Here is a 21,584-nt window from a genome sequence, read left to right as displayed (position 1 = left end):
GCAGTCTCATTATCAGACATCATTTCAGTCCAAAGCATGTGACTCTGAGGAAGTTATTTAACTTCTCTAGATCCTGATTTCATCATCTGCTGAATGAAGGGATTGAACTGAAGAATTTCTAAATTGGCTTTCTTTTATTGAATTTATACAAGATGTGTAAATTACTATTTCTAGAGTGTAAGAAAGATCCAAGAGATAATGAGAAAAGGACTGACTTAATTCTGGTCTCCTCCCTCCCCACTAGAGGTTCTTGGGACTTGATAATTTACTTCATTTTGAACAGGTTATTTGGGAATGTAAGACGTGATGTGAGAGAAATCATGTGTTAGAAAGATCCATTGTACTGGGAAAAATATTTTGAGGGCTAGTAGACTTAAAATAATGTCTAATAAAGTTGATTTGAATATTGAAGTAAGCCTAATCCTAAATATCTAACTTTAATAGGCCAATTATAATGTATCATGCTTTTATTCTAGGTGATTCTTACTTTTGGCAGGGTATTGTAATTTCTTAGTTCTTTGTATTGTACTGTTGAGTGAAGAGACAGAATAAAACATTTATAAATAAACCTACAAACGGTGAGAATTTCGATTAAGGTGCTGTAAAATCAAGGTGCGCTTTGGCTAGGGAGGAAAAAAGTGTGAGGGAGAAGATTGCATCCCAATTAAAAATAGTTTATGGATTTAATCTAGGGACAATAGAAAAGACATTTTAGAAGGAGAAAGTGTTTTGAATTTGTTTTAAAACAGTATGTTTCTGTATACGTTAAGGTTTGAAAACTGTGTGTTTACTGTGCAGCCCTCGAAGATGAAAGATGTGGTGAGGTTTGTTCTTGGGATGTGGCCACAGGGGACAGAGCTCTAAGCCGCTCACTGGTATATGCTTCCAGTGCACTGGCTTTGACACTCTTTAACCATAAGAAATACGTTTTACATCATGGTGCAGCATTCATACATGTATCTATATAGGCTTAGAATAAGTTTTCCAAGACAGTACCTACCCTTACCATCTGTGATGTACTTAGTTTAACTTGGAGAGGTTATTAATGACTTTGGATAGGGAGATGCATTAACATCACAATGCACGTATATATTTTTTCTTATTTATTTATCTATCTATTTATTTATTTATAAAAAGTTATTTATCTTTTATCTAACAAAATGAATATGTATTAGTTTTTTCAGATATTATTATAAGGACTTAACAAATGTGAAACATAGGGCAAATACTATCATCCCTATTTTACAATGAGGAAATTGAGAGAATAGATAGGTTGCGTGACTTACCCGAAGTCATACATACAGTTGGTAAATATTGGAGCTACAGCTTGAACCCAAGCAGTTTGACTCTCACTAATGATGTTGAATACTCTTGCCATGATGTATGCTGATTGTACTATATTATAATCAGTTGGCCAGGTTTAGGGTTTTTCCATCTGTGGCCATGAGCACAGCAAACTTAACTTGATGCTTGCAGGGGTAGATCCAGTAGTGTCAGATTTATTAGCATCTTATCTATTAAGTAGATGTAGCTCTACTTTGTTGTTTTTTGTTTCCTTAAATTTGTTTTTGGTATAAAAGTCATAGCATGCCAATTATAAAACAAGTCATCTAATAGAAAAAGAAAGTAAATCGTGAGAGTCTCTTTTCACTTACTGTCCCTAATCCTGTTCTCCCCAGAAGATACCAGTATTGACTATTTGATGTGTAATTTTTTGGACCAAGGCCTAAACAAAAGAACAATATACATACGTACCAACCTATATACACAGGTTGTTTTTAAGATACAAATGAAAGAATGTAATATCTTTTTTGTGACTTATTTTCACTTAATGTATTATAAATATTTGTGTGTTTGTATGCCGGCTCTGCATCATTTATTTTTCTACATGGTGGATGGATTATAATTTATTTTACCAGTATTTGATCATGGGCAATTGGCTATTCCCACTAGTTTGCTAATATATTATAAATGAATATCCTTGTTTGGGAGGCAATAGACCTATAATGGTTAAGAGCTCAGATATTGGAGTCAGAGCACCTGGATTTGAATCTTTGCTCCACTACTTATTATCTCTGTGACCTTGGGCAAGTTACTTAACCTCCCTGTGTCTTAGTTTCCTTACCTGCAAAACAGGGATCATAATAACAGACTTGATATTGTAGTTAGGGTTGTGACAATTAAATGTGTTGATGTATATAAAGTTCTTAGAACTGTGCCTGGCACATAGTAATATTTACTGAGCACTGTCATTTTATAACTTCACGTGCACGCGCATGAAGTTTGTAGTGTATCTTTGTACACTTGTATGACTATTTCTGTAGTAAATTTTTAAAAGTAGAATTACTGAGTTTACTAAAAGTATATTCAAAAAACTGTATCAGTTTCTACTACCACTAACAGTATATTTCTCAAACCGTCACTAACAGAAATCCTTTTTTTGTTCAGTCTTTTGGGTGAAAAAAATTACATTAAAAAAAATTACATTTTACCATTTAATTTGCATTTTCTTGACTACTAGTATTGAGGTTGTGGGATTGTTCCATTAGCTTTATTTATTGTTGATTTGAATTTTCTTTGAATTAATAATATCCTTTTGCCTGGTAGTTCTTTATATATTATAAATTTACATCAGTGTCATTGTCTTCTAATTCACTGTACAGTTAATGGTTAACTCTCTTTTTATGACATGTGATGCAGATATTTTGTCCCAATCTGGTACTGTCTTTTAACAATATGATATCTTGTGCCCTATAGAAATTTTAAATATTTATGTCATAAAATTTACCAGTTTTTTTGGTGATTTTCGTTTAGGAAAGCTTTTCTTACCCCTAAAACTATTAAATATTCTCCTATATTTTCTTCTAGTATATTTTATAGGTTTAACTCCTTAGTCCATATGAAATCTACTTTTTTTTAAATAAAATTAATTTATTTTATTTATTTTTGGTTGTGTTGGGTCTTCGTTGCTGTGCGTGGGCTTTCTCTAGTTGTGGCGAGCGGGGGCTCCTCTTGGTTGTGGTGTGTGGGCTTCTCACTGTGGTGGCTTTTCTTGTTGCAGAGCACAGGCTCTAGGCTAGTGGGCTTCAGTAGTTGTGGCTCACGGGCTCTAGAGCGCGGGCTCTAGAGCGCAGGCTCAGTAATTGTAGAGTATGGGCTTAGTTGCTCCGCGGCATGTAGGATCTTCCCGGACCAGGGCTCGAACCTGTGTCCCCTGCATTGGCAGGTGGATTCTTAACCACTGCACCACCAGGGAAGCCCTGAAATCTACTTTTGTAGGATGTGAGGTATAGGGATCTGATGACTCTCCTCTCCCACAAATGGGGATATTGGCCCTTCACCATTTATTGAGTGTTTTATGATTTCCACATTTAGGCTGCTGCCTCTGTTGTATACTAAATAACCATATGTATAGACTTTAGTTTTGAACTTGCCCTAGTGTATTTTATTCCATTTACCTGTTTTGTATTGTGCCAATCTCACATTGCTTTCATTAGTATCACTTCATAGATTTGATATCTGATAAAGATATTCTTCCCCCCTCCAAAATTGGGATAGAGTTTTGAATGAATTTTAGAACTGACTTGTTAAGTTACATAACTCTGTTGGGATTTTGACTTTTCAAAGTTAAGAAGTATTTGTATCTTTAAAATAATTTGTTCTGTTTTATGATCCTATATTGGTTTAATTGGTTGGTCTTTATAAAATCACTGTTTGAAGGTATCAGATTAGAATGTATTTCCTGTTTTTAGTTATGGTCTGTGGTTATTAATGTAGTTGTCTAAAGAAACTGACACCATTAATGTGTGGTTTCCACCACCTTGATCATTTTCCCTTATATCAATTCGTACTCTTTTCAGAATTGCTTGGAAGAACTTTAGGCAGGAATGAGGAAAGGGGTGTTGGAAAAGAAATATCAATATTGTTATTTCTGACAAGCCATTTAGAAGTCTGTTCTTGCTATCCATTCCAAACTGGGCCTATTTGTAGGTGAGAGCGAGGTACTTCTGTGGGAGAGCAACACTGTCGGTATTGAATTACAGTATACTTTTTTTTGAAAGTGCCTTGGTTTGACCTTATTGAACAGGTATGTTTGTCTGGTGAATGTATGAGATAAAAAGAAAGCTGAAGGTTGTGGACCTAAGTATCTAAAGAGAAGGAAACTTGACTATATGCTCAAATATTCCAGAAGTTAATTGAGTGAAAAACAGCTGTTAGTTTACTGCTTTTTATAATTTTGGTATATCATTACACTATATGTTTTTTCAGTTGTTGGTTCTAAAAGTAGAACTTAGCAAATCATAGTTATTTGTGCTTAACGGACTTAGCTCACTAGGGAGAACCTTGGTGACATGCTAGGGAAAGTAAAAAAAATATTTTTATAGAATCCCGTCCCAATGTAAGGAGGTGGTCTTATGACTTTCGTTCTTAGGGTGTAAATTGGCTCACTCTGCTGATTCCTAGAAGCTAAAGTGTAAACTGCTGTCTTTTCACCAAGCTGCCCGTTAATTCTCATTCAGTGTTTGGCAATCACTACCCAGTGTAACAGAGGTCAGCACAGAGTGCTGTGGATACAGAGAAAGGAGCCTTTGACGGCACTGCAACTTTGGGAAAGCTTCACCATGGAAATTACATTTGAACTGGACCTTGAAGGAAGATCCAGTTTATCTGACAGATGAAGAAGAGGAAGTGTTTCAGAACAGTGGACTGTACCAGAAGTTTTGATGTATTTCTCCTGACTGTATAATCAAACTAAACACCTTAACTTACGGTTAGAAGCTTTTCATAGTGTGACTGTTTCATGCTCTTTTCTTTCTTGTACTACATTAGTTTTGCCAGCCTACTGTATGATTTTCCCAAATGCTTTTCTGCTTCCCCACTGTTTGATCTTCCACATTCATACCTGTTACCTGTTTAAGTTCTAATCATCTTTCAAGATTTTAGGACAAAACCTACTTATTCCAGGAACTTATCCTAAAATCATCCCTTCAGGAATTAACAACTTTATCCTGTTATTCCTACATGACTTAATGTCATTATATACATTTGCCCGTTAAATTTTTATATATACATTATTAATTTCCCAGATAAATGCTGAACTACTTGAAGAAAGGGTTGCCTCCCCCCCTTAATATTCCCCATGCCTTTAACATAATTTATCATATATTTATTGGTTGAATCCTCTTAAAGTTTCTTCTTCCTTCTCTTAATCTTGCTGGTAAAATGGTGTGGGATCTATATCTGTTCAGTTATGGCCCTTACTACATCAGAAGGCCTTTCTTTTGGTTTGTTTGTTTTGCTTTTGTTTTGTTAACATCTTTATTGGAGTATAATTGCTTTACAAAGGTGTGTTAGTTTCTGCTTTATAACAAAGTGAAACAGCTATACATATACATATATCCCCATATCTCTTCCCTCTTTCGTCTCCCTCCCTCCCACCCTCCCTATCCCACCCCTCCAGGTGGTCACAAAGCACTGAGCTGATCTCCTGTGCTATGCGGCTGCTTCTCACTAGCTATCGATTTTACTTTTGGTAGTGTGTATATGTACATGCCACTCTCTCACTTTGTCCCAGTTTACCCTTCCCCCTCCCCGTGTCCTCAAGTCCATTCTCTAGTAGGTCTGCGTCTTTATTCCTGTCTTGCCCCTAGGTTCTTCATGACCACTTTTTTTTTTTTTCCCCATATAGGTCCATCCACCTCACTAAAAATAACTCAGTTTGTTCCCTTTTATGGCTGAGTAGTATTCCATTGTATATATGTGCCACATCTTCTTTATCCATTCATCTGTCGACAGACACTTAGGTTGCTTCCATGTCCTGGCTGTTGTAAATAGAGCTGCAGTGAACATTGTGGTACATGACTCTTTTTGAATTATGGTTTTCTCAGGGTATATGCCCAGTAGTGGGATTGCTGGGTCATATGGTAGTTCTATTTTTAGTTTTTTAAGGAACCTCCATACTGTTCTCCATAGTGGCTGTATCAATTTACATTCCCACCAACAGTGTAAGAGGGTTCCCTTTTCTCCACACGCTCTCCAGCATTTATTGTTTGTAGATTTTTTGATGATGCCCATTCTGACTGGTGTGAGGTGATACCACATTGTAGTTTTGATTTGCATTTCTCTAACGATTAATGACGTTGAGCATTCTTTCATGTGTTTGTTGGCAATCTGTATACCTTCTTTGATGAAATGTCTATTTAGGTCTTCTGCCCATTTTTGGATTGGGTTGTTTGGTTTTTTTGATATTGAGCTGCATGAGCTGCTTGTAAATTTTGGAGATTAATCCTTTGTCAGTTGCTTCATTTGCCAATATTTTCTCCCATTCCATCAGAAGGCCTTTGAATGAGAGGTGATATCCTGCCCCACAACTCTCTTGACTACAGTACTTTTTTTTTCTGGGACCTGTGTGTCCACATTCTCACTTAGTGCATGGGCAGTATGGCATGTCACCGCAATTCCAAGGCCAGAAACAAATATTCATGGAGTTTTTTTCTTGAAAATGTATTTAGAACTATTGTGTTAAATGTGTTTAGTGAAAACTACCTCAAATAACTTAAGATTTGTTATTGAAATTATCAGTAAGTAAATATCCATTTAGAGTTTTCATGTTTCTTGGGAGACTCGTTCAAGTTGTAGAGAGGAAGTTTTTGACATGGTTGTATCTTGAGAACGAGGTTGTATTTTGTAGACTGAGAAAATATAGATCACATCAACCTACCATTTTTTAGCTGAAATGGTAAAATTCTGTTAGGCCAGGGAGTTAGTGTACCTTAGAGTAGAAGGAATGTGTTGACAGTATTCTGTGTGTAACAGCACCAGTGTTGTGGAGACAGGAAGTTGGAATGATGCTACTAACCTGTGCGTGGACATGGTAGAGCCTCTGTTATTTACATACAGTTCCAGATTATATTGACCAGTCTATCTGTTCCTGTTGTCCTCATTCTTAATCTTGCCAGGTCAGATTTATCAGACCCATTAAAAGTTTGACCATCTGTGAAACTAACATACAGAGATTGCTTGTTTCTTTTCTGTACATTTGGAAAAGCCTTCATGAAAGGAGTTATGCTATAGAGCCCCCATTACAAGCCTTATTATCTTTGGGAAAAGTCTGACTTTGCATAAGGCCTAAGGCCCTCTTCAGGTTATATGAAGGGCCAACCCTGCCTGTGGCCTAGAGTTTGGCCTGGCTTATCTCCCTGCCGACTACCGGCAGCAAGGAAGCTGATGGTTGTTAAGGAAGAAGAGTTGGTGAGGGGAGCAGGAACTTACTATCACTCTCTTTTGCAGAGTCGTCCTCTAAGTGTCCCCCAGCCATCACACAGAGGCTCCATGACAACGTCTTAAAAATGAATATGAATGAGATCATTGCATAGGGTAGGACATGGACTGGTCTGGCACCAGAAACATTCAGTGCTGAATTTTAGTAACTGACGTTTACTTAGCATTTTGTTCTGCGTACTTTGTGCTTTACAGGGATTGTCCTAGTTAATTCTTACAACAACCTGATGAAATAGGTATTCTAATTCTCAATTTACAGAAGAGTAAAGTGAGGTTCCGAGAAGGGGAGCAACTTGCCTGTAAATGCTAAAGCTGGGAATTGCAACCAGCTTGTGCCTTAAACAACTATATTTGGATAATTCCAGCCACTAATACGTGTAAGTGGTAAAAAAGTAGTTTGAAATGTGGAAGAATTATTATACTTGCATTTGTTATGTTAGCAAAAAGAAAATGTTATTCATTGTAGTTAATTTGTTAGTGTAGTTACAGGTTGACAGTCTTCGTGCCTGATAAACCTGTGTATTTCTTTTTTAAAACAACAGTTTGTTTTGTTTTGTTTTTGCTTCTTATTTTTTATTTGTTTTGGCCGCACTGCACTCGGAATCTTAGTTCCCCGACCAGGGATTGAACCTGGGCTCTCAGCAGTGAAAACACCAAGTCCTAACCACAGGACCGCCAGGGAATTTCCTAAATAACAGTTTTATTGAGATATAATTTATATGCCATATAATTCACCTATTTAAAATGTGTAATTCATTACACATCTAGTATATAAATGGCATCCATCACCATAATCAGCTTTCAAACATCTTAATTATCCCAAAAAGAAACCTCTACTCGTTAGCGGTCGTGCCCTGTTCTTTCCCCCACTCCTAGCCATTAGCAACCACTAATCTACTTTTTGCCTCTATGGATTTGCCTATTCTGGACATTCCTTACAAGTGGCATACAATATGTTATCTCCTATGACTGACTTCTTTCACTTAGTAGAGGGTTTTCAGGGTTGTAGCATGAACAAGTACCTCCTTTTTGTTATTGAATAATGTTCCATTGTATGGATAATACCACATTGTATTTATCCACTCTGTATACCTTTCTGGAGAAGCTATTTTTTCAGTGAGGTTTGTGTTGGTCAGTTTTTTTTGAGGATAGACTTAGCAGTCTCTGTTCTCCCAGATAGTACTCCATCTCCTAGAGCACCCTTGCTAAGTAAGGAAATTAGTACCTCTTTGATGTATCTCAGTTTAGCTATGTAATCTTGACATTTTTTTGCCCTCATTCTGTTTCACTTAACACATAACACGTAAAGGATAAGCCACTATATATACAGGTGGTGTTACTGTGTTACTGGCCTTTCCTGTTTTAAAAGCCATGGTCACCTTCAGTACTATTTAGAGAATACTGATGACGATAATGTCCTTTGATTTAGTGAAATAAAAAGAAAACTGATAAATTAAAAGAAAAAAACTGTTAATGGTTTGTTAAAGTGTGAATTTAACAAAGTGATACCCTTAATAATGTTCATAAATCTAATATGCCTAATATTAAATAAGTTAAGACTACAGGCAGAATTTTTTTTTAACACAGTTATAACCAAAATTCTCAATATTAGGCAATTCTTTTCTTGGAAAGAAGAATTGTAATGACTTGGTGATACGTTTGTGAGCTTATCTGTTTCATGTGTTCCCACCTCTTGTCAATTAAGAGTCTTTGTGATGTAGCATCAAGTGTATCAGCTTGGGGATGAGGCTCCATAGCTTACTAGCTGTATGATTTCAGACAAGATTTTAAATTTCACTGAGCTTTGATTTCCTCCACCAAAAGTGAAAGTTACTTCCCAAGGTTATGAGCAGTCAATGTTTATGTAAAACATTTAGCAAGAGCATAGGGCAAAGGAAGTAGTCAATAAATGTGGCAGTTGCTGTATTAATGACCTGAGGTAAATCACGAAAAGGCGTTAAGGTTTGTAGTGTTGCACTGTGTACTCTGCATCACTCAGTTGTTTTGGATAAGTGAGGTAATGAAGGCAATTTTTATGACTTGGATACCAGATAGACAAATACATTCACGCTTTTTTTTCCTTAAAGTTTTCCTATTTTTTCTTTGATACTTGAGAATGACTGACTTGTTTCTAGAATAAGCCAAAACTTTTCATTCAGGATTTTAAAAATCTGGGAGATTCATTCTGTAGGGGAGCACTCTCCTTTAACATTGTAGCATGTTAAGTTTATTTTGATGTAGTTTGATCTAGAGTTCAATTTTTTACAGTGACTCTAATTTCTGTCATTGTCTGTGATCATCTAGTGTGACTTTTGATTCTGGAAAAGGCTTTGTTGTAGCTAAACTGCCTATATTCACGAATGCCCTGGCTCATTTTATTCTACGAGTTGTGCATATATAAGATTCTTGTCAAAGTTCATCTTTTAGAAGTAGGAATTACCTCTTTAATTATGATTTTACTTAAATTCTTTGAGTTATACAGAATCTGCATGTTTAAAACATTTATCAGTCTGGTACTGACTGTTGTGATGTTGCCTAGTTAGTTTGCAAGTAAACATTTGAACCTGGTTAAAATTTACTACACCTCCTAAAATTTACCTTTTTTTTTTAACCTCGTAATTGATTCTGTTCATACTTAGCTAGCCACACACACACACACACACACACACACACGCACACAGATACACACACACACACACACACACACACACACCCCAATATATTAAGCTTTTAAAGTGGGCACTCTAGTAAAAAAAACTAAGATTGTTTTCAGTGATTATTTTACTTTTTTGAGATGCATGGCCAAGTTGTAATTTATCCTGACTGAAAAAAGAAAACTCTGGGCAAAGACTAAAGAAGGCCAATTGTCATGAAAGACCTAAAATGAGATTAGACTTAGCTAAATCAACTCCACAGGGGTTTACAGTGGAATTTCAGACATTATCTTGGGGAAGTCTGGAGAAAAGACCATTTTACTTAGACCTTTCTGTTTTTCATGGTGCTGTGCAAGAGAAAAGGCTTCTTCAGAAACACTCATCTCTACTGGAGTCAACAGAAATAAAACAAAAATTTTCAGCTGTAGCTCTAACACAGTGTACATTAAGAAAAAACAAAAACAAACAAACAAAAAATATATATATATATTTTTAAACCCACACTTTAGCTGAGATGAAACTTTTATTATGACTATAATTTATCTGTAGGATCCTGTACTTGTGGACTCTGGAGTCAGATTGCCTGGGTTCAGATTTCAGCTCTGCCTCTGGCTGACCAGTGGCAACAAAACAACAGCACAGTGTTGTGGGTTAACTGGCATAAGCCATGTGAAGTGCTTAACATAGTAACTGCTTTCATCATCACCACCACCACCATCGCCACCACATTAAGAATATCGTTTTATTTTTACTTTATTTTATTGTTTAGTGAGGAGCTCTCAAAAATAGAGACTGGAGGATACAACATTGTAATGAGTTCCTTTTTAATCAGATTAAGGAAGGACTTTGACTATGTTAATTACCAGGAATTTGAATCATTTTTCCCTTATACCAAGCCCCTGGCTGTAACATAATATTTATCTACATCATGGTATAAAAGGTACGTAACCCATGAAAACGTAGGATATTGGAGAACTGAGGGGACTGACAGAAGCATGTATTAAAATTTTGTGCCTTGATGCTGCTTTGGATGTTTACCTGTGTGCCAAGAAAACATTACCTGCTGTATTGTTGAGTAAAGTGTAAAAATAACACTGCCTAACATTTTGTAGAGCCGTTTATAGTTTACAGAGTCTTCTCCACGTACTCTTTGATTCTCACAAATCAACCTGCAATACAGTATTCTTTCTATTTCCTGTAGTAAACTATTATCTTGAATTTATTACTGGATAACAGAAGCACTATATTAGAATCCTGTAATAGATTCCTAGGGCAGGGTTACAAAGGTACCCAGAGTATTGTTCAAAATAACCTGGCTTATTTACTAAAGGTATCTAGATTCCTATTCTTTTTAAAAAAAAAAAATTATTTATTTATTTTTGGCTGCGTTGGGTCTTTGTTTCTGCGAGGGGGCTTTCTCTAGTTTGCGGCGAGAGGGGGCTACTCTTTGTTGCGGTGCACGGGCTTCTCATTGTGGTGGCTTCTCTTGTGGAGCATGAGCTCTAGGGGTGCGGGCTTCAGTAGTTGTGGCGCACGGGATTAGTTGCTCCGCGGCATGTGGGATCTTCCCGGACCAGGGCTCGAACCCATGTCCCCTGCATTGGCAGGCAGGTTCTTAACCGCTGCGCCAGCAGGGAAGTCCCATCCTATTTTAATAACATTCTTTTAGAATATCAGTTAGTAGATGGTTTGTCTTATTATCTGTTTATTTCCTCATTAATTTTTTTGACAGAACTTGATTTGTTTATATTTCTATTAAGAGATGATGCAGAACTGTGTAGGGATTTTATATACTGCTTTAGCTAGTGCATTGAAGTATTTTTAAGTTTTCGGAATGTTAGTAATCAATGTTTGGTGTTCTGTTTAAAATGAAAATGTACTAGTAACAACAACAACAAAACCTGGGGAAATTGCCAGGGAACAGTCTCCATAAGCATAAAACTGGTAGGCCCAAAGACTTCCGTGGGTGAGTTATCTTAAACTTTAGTGAATCATTTAAACAGTTTCAGTTCAGAGAGAGAAGTTCCCTAATTCATTTTTACAGAGCCAATATAACACTGATGCCAAAAACTGGCACAGTATATGCATACACACATGAACAATAGGCTAATTTCAAGATGGATATTTTAACTATATGAGGTAATATTTATTGTCTCTTAGCTTTACCAAGTCCTGTAGGTGATCTGCATTCTCTCGATCCTCATAATAAACCCTGGTACAGTGTGGCAACTGTTTTCCCCATTTTATGAATAAGGGAAGTCTTTGTAAAGAGGAATCTCGAGAGGTTTGAATGAAGGAATGAGTATTGCCCAGAAACACAACTGTAAAGTGGCAGCGCCTGCATTGGAGTTGAGTCTTTGACTTGAGAAAGTCCAAAATCTTAACCATTATGCTAGGAGAGATATAAGAGATAAAAGGAACTTTGAATGAAAGAGAGAATCTGGAAGAATATTAAGTAAATAGCCTTTTATAGGGATTAAAATTGTGATAAATACAATAGGATTTTTATTTTCTCCCTAATACATTTACATATTAAAAAATTTTTAAATTAGATTCATGTACTACACTTTCAGTCAGGAAAACTGTTTATAAGTGAGACCAGTGTGTTGGGTAATGTGCACTGCAGCTCCTTAAGACTTTTCTGCCTGATTGCTAAAACTGCTTTTCATTTTCTTTTAAAATAAGACTAGAAGGGATAAGCTCCTATAAAGAGAACTTGAGTCAATCAACAGAAGTATTCTCATTTGCAGATAATGAAGCTGTTTTAATGACAGATTTTCAAAGTATGCCAGGAATCTGGCTGTGAAGAATCCTTCACAAGAGCTTAGTGCTGAGTCCCAGAGACCAGCTATACAATCCTGGCTTGTTTTATGTAATACATTAATTCCTGAAATCATTTAAAATGCACTTTGGAAATTGGTAACAGTGGTAGCTATTGGGGATGGGGAACTATATAGAAAGGGGGACAGTAATGTTTTACACTTTTGGAATATAAATATGTTCATATATAAATCTATTCCCCAAAATAATTTTTAAAAAATGTACCATGGGAACTTGTATGAAGGATTTTAATTTTGACTCATTTCGTTCACCAGTCACCCTAATTTTGTGCGTGTATATCCACATAGATGTGCTGTGTCTAGAGATTTTCTTTAATATTATTATGGTTCGTAGGAGGGGATGAAGGGAGACCATCCTAGTGTTTGATCTGGTCCCAGTCTCCTCCCCCTAACTGCTCTGCTTTCACTTCTGCCTGAGAATAGTGCTCAGAGCTGAGAGAACTAGAGTACAGTGAGTTGAAGGTATTTTCAGGTTCTTTTTCTCCCATCATATGGACCTCTGCTTTTTAAGCTTTTTATTGAAGTATAGCATAAACACAAAGATGCACAAATCATAAGTGTACAGTTTGATAAATTTTCACAAAGTGAACACATATGTATCCAGCTTTTGCTTTTAGTTGGAGCTAAATGGTTGTTGCTGGGAGTAGATGGTTTATATTTCATGCAGCAGTTTTCTAAAAGGACTCTTCTTACTAAAAACAAAACAAAAGGGACTTCCCTTGCGGTCCAGTGGGTAAGACTCCGTGCTTCCAACGCGGAGGGCATGGGTTCGATCCCTGGTCAGGGAAGTAAGATCCCACATGCCAAGTGGTGAAGCCAAATTGAAAAACAACGCAAAACAAAAAAACATGCCTGTCAATGTACGATTGTAGTAAGCCAAGTCCTGCCCCCCCAGCTTTATTACATATAACATTGTTTAAGGTGTGTACAATGTGATAATTTGATTTGTGTGTTTGTATATATGTGTATATAGTAAGTCAAGTTTTAAGAGTGTTTATTTTTATCTAAGTCAAATATTGAAGGATTTTGATCATCAAAAAATTCATTGAATGCTTGCTATATGCCACGCAGTATAAGTGATGTATTTACATGTTATTGAATTTTTACAACAACTCTAGAAGATACTATTATTCGTATTTTAGATGGACACAAAAACTAAATCCTAGAGAGACTGAATCATTTGCCTGAGTTCAAGCACCCAGGGCATGGTGTGCAGTCTGGCCTTAAATAGGGTCATTCTGACTCTAGGGCCTGAGTAGTTACTGTTATATCCTGTTTTCACCATGTGTATTTCTGGTGCATTTGCTGCATGGTAGATATTGTCAGATTGTGTCCTGATAGAGTAAGGGGTGGGGTTTTTGTTTTTTACATCAAAGGTGGAGGAAGTAATTTCAAAGCAGTGTCTTCATAGGATGAGGCTTCGGGACAGCATTCTGATCGGAAGAGAGGGCACAAGATAAGTTTTTACAAGTGCGCTCTGCTTAGTTAGTTTGCATGTTTTTTGGAATGGGAGATACTGAAGGTATCTCCCATACCCCACTCCTGGTATCGCCTTGACCGGAGGCAGAGAGATGGTATAAACTACTGGAAAGGTGCTCATTTAGCATCGTATCTTTAAAGAGGATTATCTCCATTGGGGAATTTTTCTTTTCTTTTTCCTTTTAGCCGCGCCTGCTGCAGGGCATGCGGGATTTTAGTTCCCCAACCAGGAGACCAGGAATCGAACCCGGCCCCCTGCAGTGGAAGCACGGAGTCTTAACCACTGGACCACCAGGGAAGTCCCTCCATTGGGGAAATTTTTAAAGACTGTTTTTAACCAGCTTTTTGTTTAGGAAAACATTTGATAGATACTTCATTTTAAGCAGTTTCGTAGGCGATCGGCAGGACATTTCACAACAGCGCGGACCAGATTGAGCTCTGCTATTGGAGAAGCTTGGCAAACAAGTTATTTGAAAGTTCTTTTGCTTTTTTATATCTGAAAACTTGTTGAATAAACTTACTTAATAGAGTTGGAATAATGATCCATAGTTTCTTAAGTATCTGCCTAGGGCTTTGGATCATGGTCTACTGAGGAAACAAGCAAGCCTACTCAGGGTAGTAACATATTGTACTGCTTACAGATAGGTCACTTTCCTCCTCTTAACTTGATGGTGTTTCCACATATATCATCAGCCACAAATGGCAACTACATAGTGGACAATGTTGAAATTTGGGGAATTGTTTCTCTTTCCTGCTAACACTTGGTTTGATTTTTATTACTGCTGCTAAAAAAAATTGTTAATTTTGCTTTCATCACATGTCATAAATTTACCTGAAATTAATAAAAAGGGAAACCGGTATACGTATTTTTCTGTCCAGACCTGTTAACACCTTCACTAAAGTTACAAAACAGTCAAAAGTCAGTTTTTCACTACAGTTTAATTTGCTGTGGAAGTAGAGGCTTTAATAACTCTGATCTTTAAAACAGATTTTAATTCTAAAAAGCGTTCCCTCTCTCTTCTCACCCATCATTTGTGATTTATTTTAGTTCTATTCCAAAAGCAAATGGGAAAATAATCTGCAAGTGCCAAATAGCAGAAGATCTCGTAACATAATAATACAACTGTTTGTCTCTTTGGATTACTAGTATCTCAGACATTGGCATAAACAATCAGAGTTGACTCAATTTAGGGAATGCAGTTTAGAATCTTGTAATTCTTTAGAGCAGTGGTTCTGACCCCTACATACTCATTGGAATCACCTGAGGAGCTTCAATAACATGCTCTGGTTACATCCTTAGATATTCTGATTTGTTTGATCCCGTATAGGGTCAGGTACTGATATTTTTAGATGTTTCCCAGTATATAGTCAGGGTTGATAACCACTGGTAGTTTACTGAGATTCCCTGGTTCAAATAAAAGGTACTGAAGAGGCGATGCTTATTTAATCTAATTATTTAAATGAGGAGAGGGTTTAGAGCTGATTTAGAAGATTTGGAGAAAAAAAATTTTTTGAGTAGCCAACCAAATGAAATGTAATATTTTTGTTTGGGCATCAATGAAGTGTTGACTCCCTCATTTCTTAAAAGGAGGTAACAGATCTTATTGCTAACTATTAGAAATGTGGCCATTTTATGACTAGCTCTGACCTTCCTGAAACTCCCTTTTTAAATAAATCTTGGGAAGGAGTCTGGTCAAAATGATATAGAAAAACTAGGTGGATAAAGTTTGATGGTCTTCAGCAAAGAAACTTGAAGAATAATGTCTAACCTTAATTTATGAATAGTAACAAGAATATATATATATCTATCTTTACTGCCATAAGCTGCCATAGGGTAAAGGGAGCTGGTTGTCATATGAGAGATTTAAGCTAAATAAAATGGAGTCCTGTTATGGGCTGAATTGCCCTCCACCCCCCAAATATATATGTTGCAGTCCTAACCCCTGATATCTCAGAGTGTGACCTTGTTTGGAAATAGGGTCATTGTGGATGTAATTAGTTAACATGAGATTATACTGGAATAGGGTAGGCTGCTAATCCAGTATGGTTAGTGTCTATAAGAAGAGAAAACTTGGACACACACATATACAGGGAGAACACCATGTGAACATGATGAGGGTCATTTACAAGCCAGGGAGAGAGGCCTGGAGCAGATCCTTCCCTCAAAGCCCTCAGAAGGAACCAACCCTGCTGACACCTTGATTTCAGACATGTAGCCTCTAGAATTGACAGACAATACGTGTCTGTTGTTTTAGCCACCTAGCCTATAGTGCTTTGTTACAGCAGCTCTAGCAAACTAATACAAGTCCCAATATTTTATTTATTAAAAAAATTTAAAATCTAGGAAAATTCAGCATTTGGAATTTGGCAATTTTTTCATTTAAGAGGCTAGTGTCCATTTCTTTATATGGAATATTAGAATGTGTAGTTATGAAGTTTTTAGGTTCCTGATGATTCAGTTACTAGTCAGTCAGTTTAGTCAATCAGTTTATAAGGCAGGAGTTTACCATGAGCCCAGATCGGCGGCTGGAGTGTCTGGAGCGTGTGTTTTCCTTCTGTTTATGGTAATAGAGGGAGAGATTCTTTCCAGTCACCTGAGAGGGGTTTCCTAGATCTATTTTGTATATACAGATTCAGGCTTGTTACCTAAGATTCAGAGTTGGTCTGTTTATTGTATGTGAATTAATAGCACCCTGGAGAAATTAGGATGAACAACTTTGAATATATATCTCAGTGGACTAGAAAAGAGTGGCCTATGTTTTTCATGAGAGGAGCAAGTATCTAGAAGGAGAAGACAGTATGGCTAAATTGGGAGTGATCCTGGGAAGTCCCTGGGGACCAAGAGGGACTGGCTGTGCCTTCAAGATAGTTTATAATAGATTTGGATCAGAGAAGCCCCGAAAAAAGATAATATTGAAAGTCATACTGCAAACACAGCTCCTTGCCTATTCTGTTTTTCTAAACAGAGCTAAGTAAATATGCCAAAAAAACAAAAACAAAAACCAATCCCAAAACAAAATGGCACCACGTTTAAGGCTGGTTATAGTAGGGAATAGGTAAAGAACATGGACTCTGGAGTCAATTTAACAGTCTTCCGGGGACTTCCCTGGTGGTGCAGTGGTTAGGACTCCGAGCTCCCAATGCAGGGGGCCTCAGTTCGATCCCTGGTCCAGGAACTAGATCCCACACGCATGCTGCAACTAAGAGTTCACATGCCACAACTAAGGAGCCAGCAAGCTGCAACTGAGGAGCCCACATGCCACAACTAAGGAGCCTGCCTGCTGCAACTAAGACCCAACGCAACCAAATAAATAATAAATAAATACTAAAAAAAAGTCTTCCACTTACAGTAAATTATTTCCTTTCTCCTTGAGACTTCATTTTCCCATGTATAAAACAGATAATCTTATGTGTCTCCTTAATTGGATTTTGTGATGATGAAATAAGGTGGTAATCCATGTGAAGCAATGAGCAAAATGCCTGGTGCTAATAATATTAGCTAACAGCAGTAGCAAAGCCAGAAGGTTTGTGACCACTTGTGCATGCGACTCCCTCCCCCAGTTTAGTCCATAAGAATGAGTAATCTCTTCTACTGTAATGTTATCAACAGGCAGTTTTCAAATCCATACCTTTAAAATACATCTTAAAAGCCGGAAGTGCCCTTGGGATCAACTGGTGCTCTTCTTTCATTTAAAGTGAGGAAGATAAGATCATGATAGTAGGATTGGAGAAGGCCTTGGGTCTCCTGGTTCACAGTCTTTCTTCTTTACTACAGGTTGCCACTCTCTAAATCACACAGCCATATGTCCCTTTTCATTCTTAAGTAACCTTTTACTTCCGTGGAAACTAATTTTTTCTCTCTACTTTTTGTGTGTTTGAAATTTGTCTTAAACAGTTTTAAAATTATTTTAAAATTTGAACTGAAATTAAAAATGATTGTTTAACGCAAATTAGAATATGCTTGATTATCCACAGACTGCCTCTGTTAGGGAGCAAAGAAATTGGCAAGAGTGGTTGCTTCTGGAGAGGGGCACTGAAGTAGATGTAGCATTGATTATAGTGGTATATGACAGGGTGTTCTAACACCTGTACATCTGGAGACTAGAGTCATCAGCTCCAATCCAGTTACAGAGTAAGAGAATAGGACAAGGCAGAAAGTAGTAACACGTATCTGTAGTCCTTTGAAACTTGGGAACTTTATAGGTTCAGAAAAAATTTTGGAGATATCCCTCGTAATAGCCACACTCTAAACACTCACTACCCAAACTTAAGGAGCCAAATAGATGTGGGTAGGGAGAAATACTTCGCTTTCATTTGAGGGCTTCTGTGAATTGCATCGACCTGCCTCTGTCTCTGACTTAGTGGTGATCTTGGGTAAATTTTTTAACCTAATTCTTTATCTGCCAGTGGATAGAAATGATAAGCCCTGTCCTTACCTGGTACATAGAGTTGTTGCGGCTTAAAATGAAATCATGAGAATTAACTCAACTCTGGGCTCAGCCTTGTCAGAAGACGAGGAGCTTAAGTCTAGCTCTTAGGAGAGAAGAGGAGAAGTGCTGTCAACAAGCATGTGCTCATGCTAAGTTGGGTTGCATGTGCAGCATTCACTCTCAAAAAAGAGAAGGGCAAGGCAATGACTATACTTTGGCTACTCTATATGATACTCTCTCTAGTGCCTCCCTGTGTGTGTTTTACATTGTAATGTTTGAGCCTCTTTCTGTTTTAAAACTTATGATTTGGAGAGCCAGTTCCTTCTGACTAACTTTCCTCTTTTCTGAAATAGGAAGAAACATTTTAAAATAAAGCAATCCAAATATGTTTTAGTATTAATGTTATCTATAAATTTCAGAACATAACATTCTTGAAGGCACAGATAGTATCTGTTTAGTACCTATGATACCATATATTTAATTTAGGTAATTAAATTCTTATATAAGAAGTAATATTTAACTTCTATGCACTGCTACAAACATTAATTTTAAAAGATTGAGGCTGCTTAGTTATAATGAAATCATAAATAATATTTTCAATATATATATATTTTAAGAAACAGGATATTTACATGAGCTATCTTCCCATAAGATACTTATTAATTATGAAAGGAAAAATAGTAACTTTATGGTAGAGAAGCCTGGTAGACCCCACCCTAACTGAATGATCAAAGTTAATATCACTAGTAATGGGACAAAAAGGTATTTTTTGACCTCCTGATAAGATGTATTTGAAAGGACACAAGATTACTTTTTTTTATTCTAGCCAAAAATGCAGACTGAATCTAATGATGAGTTAATACCACAAAAACCCAAATTGGGGGACATTTTATGAAACAAATGGCCTGTATTCTTCCAAAGTGTCAAGATCATGAAAGACAAAGAAAAACTGAAGAACTGCTCCAGATTAAAGGAGAAGAAATTGTTCTAGATTAAAGGAGTTGTCATGAAGAAACATGATATTTACTAAATGAAACTTAGGATCCTGATCTCAATTTTTTTTCCCATTTTTTGAAAAAAAGACATTAATGAGATGGAGAAATTTGAATAAGGTCTATAGATTAAATAATAGTACTGTATCAGTGTTACTTTCCTGGTTTTGATAATTGTGCTATCTTTGTATAAGATAATGGTCATATATTTAGAAAATATATACTTAAGTATTTAGGGTTAAAGGAGCAGTATGTCTACCACTTTCAAATAAGTCAGAAAAACTATAGATATAGAAATGATAATATAGAAAGAGGATGATAGACATGATTAAGTGTTAACATTTGGGGAATGTGGATGAAGGTTGTAGGAGAATTCTTGGTACTACTTTTACAACTTTTTAAAGTCTGAAGTTTTTTAATTTTTAAAGTAAAAGAGAAATGTAATGACATCTTAATCGTTCTTTTTTCATCAATAGACGGTTTAGTGTATATTAGTGGTTTAGGGGATGATGATTTGCAGAGAAATGTTACTATGAAAGTGTAACAAATGAACAGAACCCTTACCATATGACAAGTAGAGCAATATAAAACAAGTTAATAAATGTCAGCATTTTTACTGTATTTAAAAAGTAATTCTTTTATAGATAGCCCTTATTATATAGTATTATGATTCATGTATACTTAGGTACATTCAAAACATTTTTTTATTTGGCTTTCACTTTTAACATTGAATTTTTTCATGACTAATTAACTGATTTTTGAGTAGGCTGTTAAAAATCCTCTCGGCCTCAGTTTCCTCATCTGTAAAATGAGATGGCTAGACTAGAGTTCTTCCAGTTCTCGACTTCCCTGATCTTATAACCAGATAGAAAGTGAAAGTTAATTTTCCCATTTGAACCAAAAGCAGTTAGTTGTTAAACACGGCCTGTGTGCCAAGTGACAGTGTAATATTTATTAAGCTCATAGATTTTTTTCTGTCAAAGAAACTTTTGCTGAGATTTTAGTTGTACATTTCATTTGTATGCCACTTCTTATGCATTAATGATACTAGTTTTTTTAATTTAGTGAGCTTTAAAAACATACTTTTATGGGACTTCCCAATGAAAACTTGGCTGTTAAGACCCAAAATTGGTAATGAAAGTTTTATTTGGTCTTAGTAGATATATATTCTCTGTATCATAGAAAGCTTGTCAATATACAAGTAGCTGATGATGTGAAAACTGAATTGTGTAAAATAATTTGGGTTGTATTTAACAAAAGCAAAACTTTGTTAATCCTTTTTTTCCTTCACCCCTCCCAGCTTGGCGATCCAGCTATTTTTCCTGCCGTCATTGTGGAACACGTTCCTGGTGCTGATATTCTCAATAGCTATGCGGGTCTAGCCTGTGTGGAGGAGCCCAATGACATGATCACTGAGAGCTCTTTGGATGTCGCCGAAGAGGAAATCATCGATGAGGATGACGACGACATCACCCTTACAGGTGTGTGTGCCTCTGACAGCACCTTCCTTCAGCATAGTTTTAGTCAGTGGGTTAGCCCTGTGATTTGGGGGGATATAAAAAGTTCTTGACTCGGTTTTGAGTAACTCCGTTACCGGCGGAAGCTAGAGCCCTGTGGGAAGAAGGAAATGACGTTTTCTTTCTCATCTGCCTGTGCTTCATGGTGCTCGCTTATCTCCTCCTCCTTCTTTCCTAAATAGAGATGAACGTGATGAAATAGAAGGTGTGTAAGAGGAACCAAACCAGCTCGGTTCACCAAGTTTTCACTGAGCACTGTTTGTGTGCCTAGCTCTGTACTCCTGATAACAGTGAAAGGTTGTTTGCAGGGCAAAAGATAGGAATATTCTTTTGTTACTGCTGCTGCAGGAAGCAAAATAGGAAGCCGTGACCCAAATGTAGGATAAGGTGC

The 21,584-nt window shown here is 36.7% G+C and overlaps 1 protein-coding gene across 6 annotated transcripts in view; it reads left to right on the top strand.

The window, feature by feature from the left end:
• Positions 1–21,584, top strand: part of ELF1 (E74 like ETS transcription factor 1) — a 105,057-nt gene that overhangs the window by 51,549 nt on the left and 31,924 nt on the right. For all 6 annotated transcript variants that reach the window (XM_033436701.2, XM_033436703.2, XM_004274547.4 and 3 more), the window contains one exon: positions 20,977–21,157. In XM_033436701.2, coding sequence (XP_033292592.2) covers positions 20,977–21,157 — 181 coding nt within the window. The remainder of the gene's footprint in view (positions 1–20,976; positions 21,158–21,584) is intronic.

The sequence above is a fragment of the Orcinus orca genome, chromosome 18 (assembly GCF_937001465.1).
Source record: "Orcinus orca chromosome 18, mOrcOrc1.1, whole genome shotgun sequence".
Lineage (NCBI taxonomy): Eukaryota > Metazoa > Chordata > Mammalia > Artiodactyla > Delphinidae > Orcinus > Orcinus orca.
This window is presented reverse-complemented; position numbering and strand designations above follow the sequence as displayed.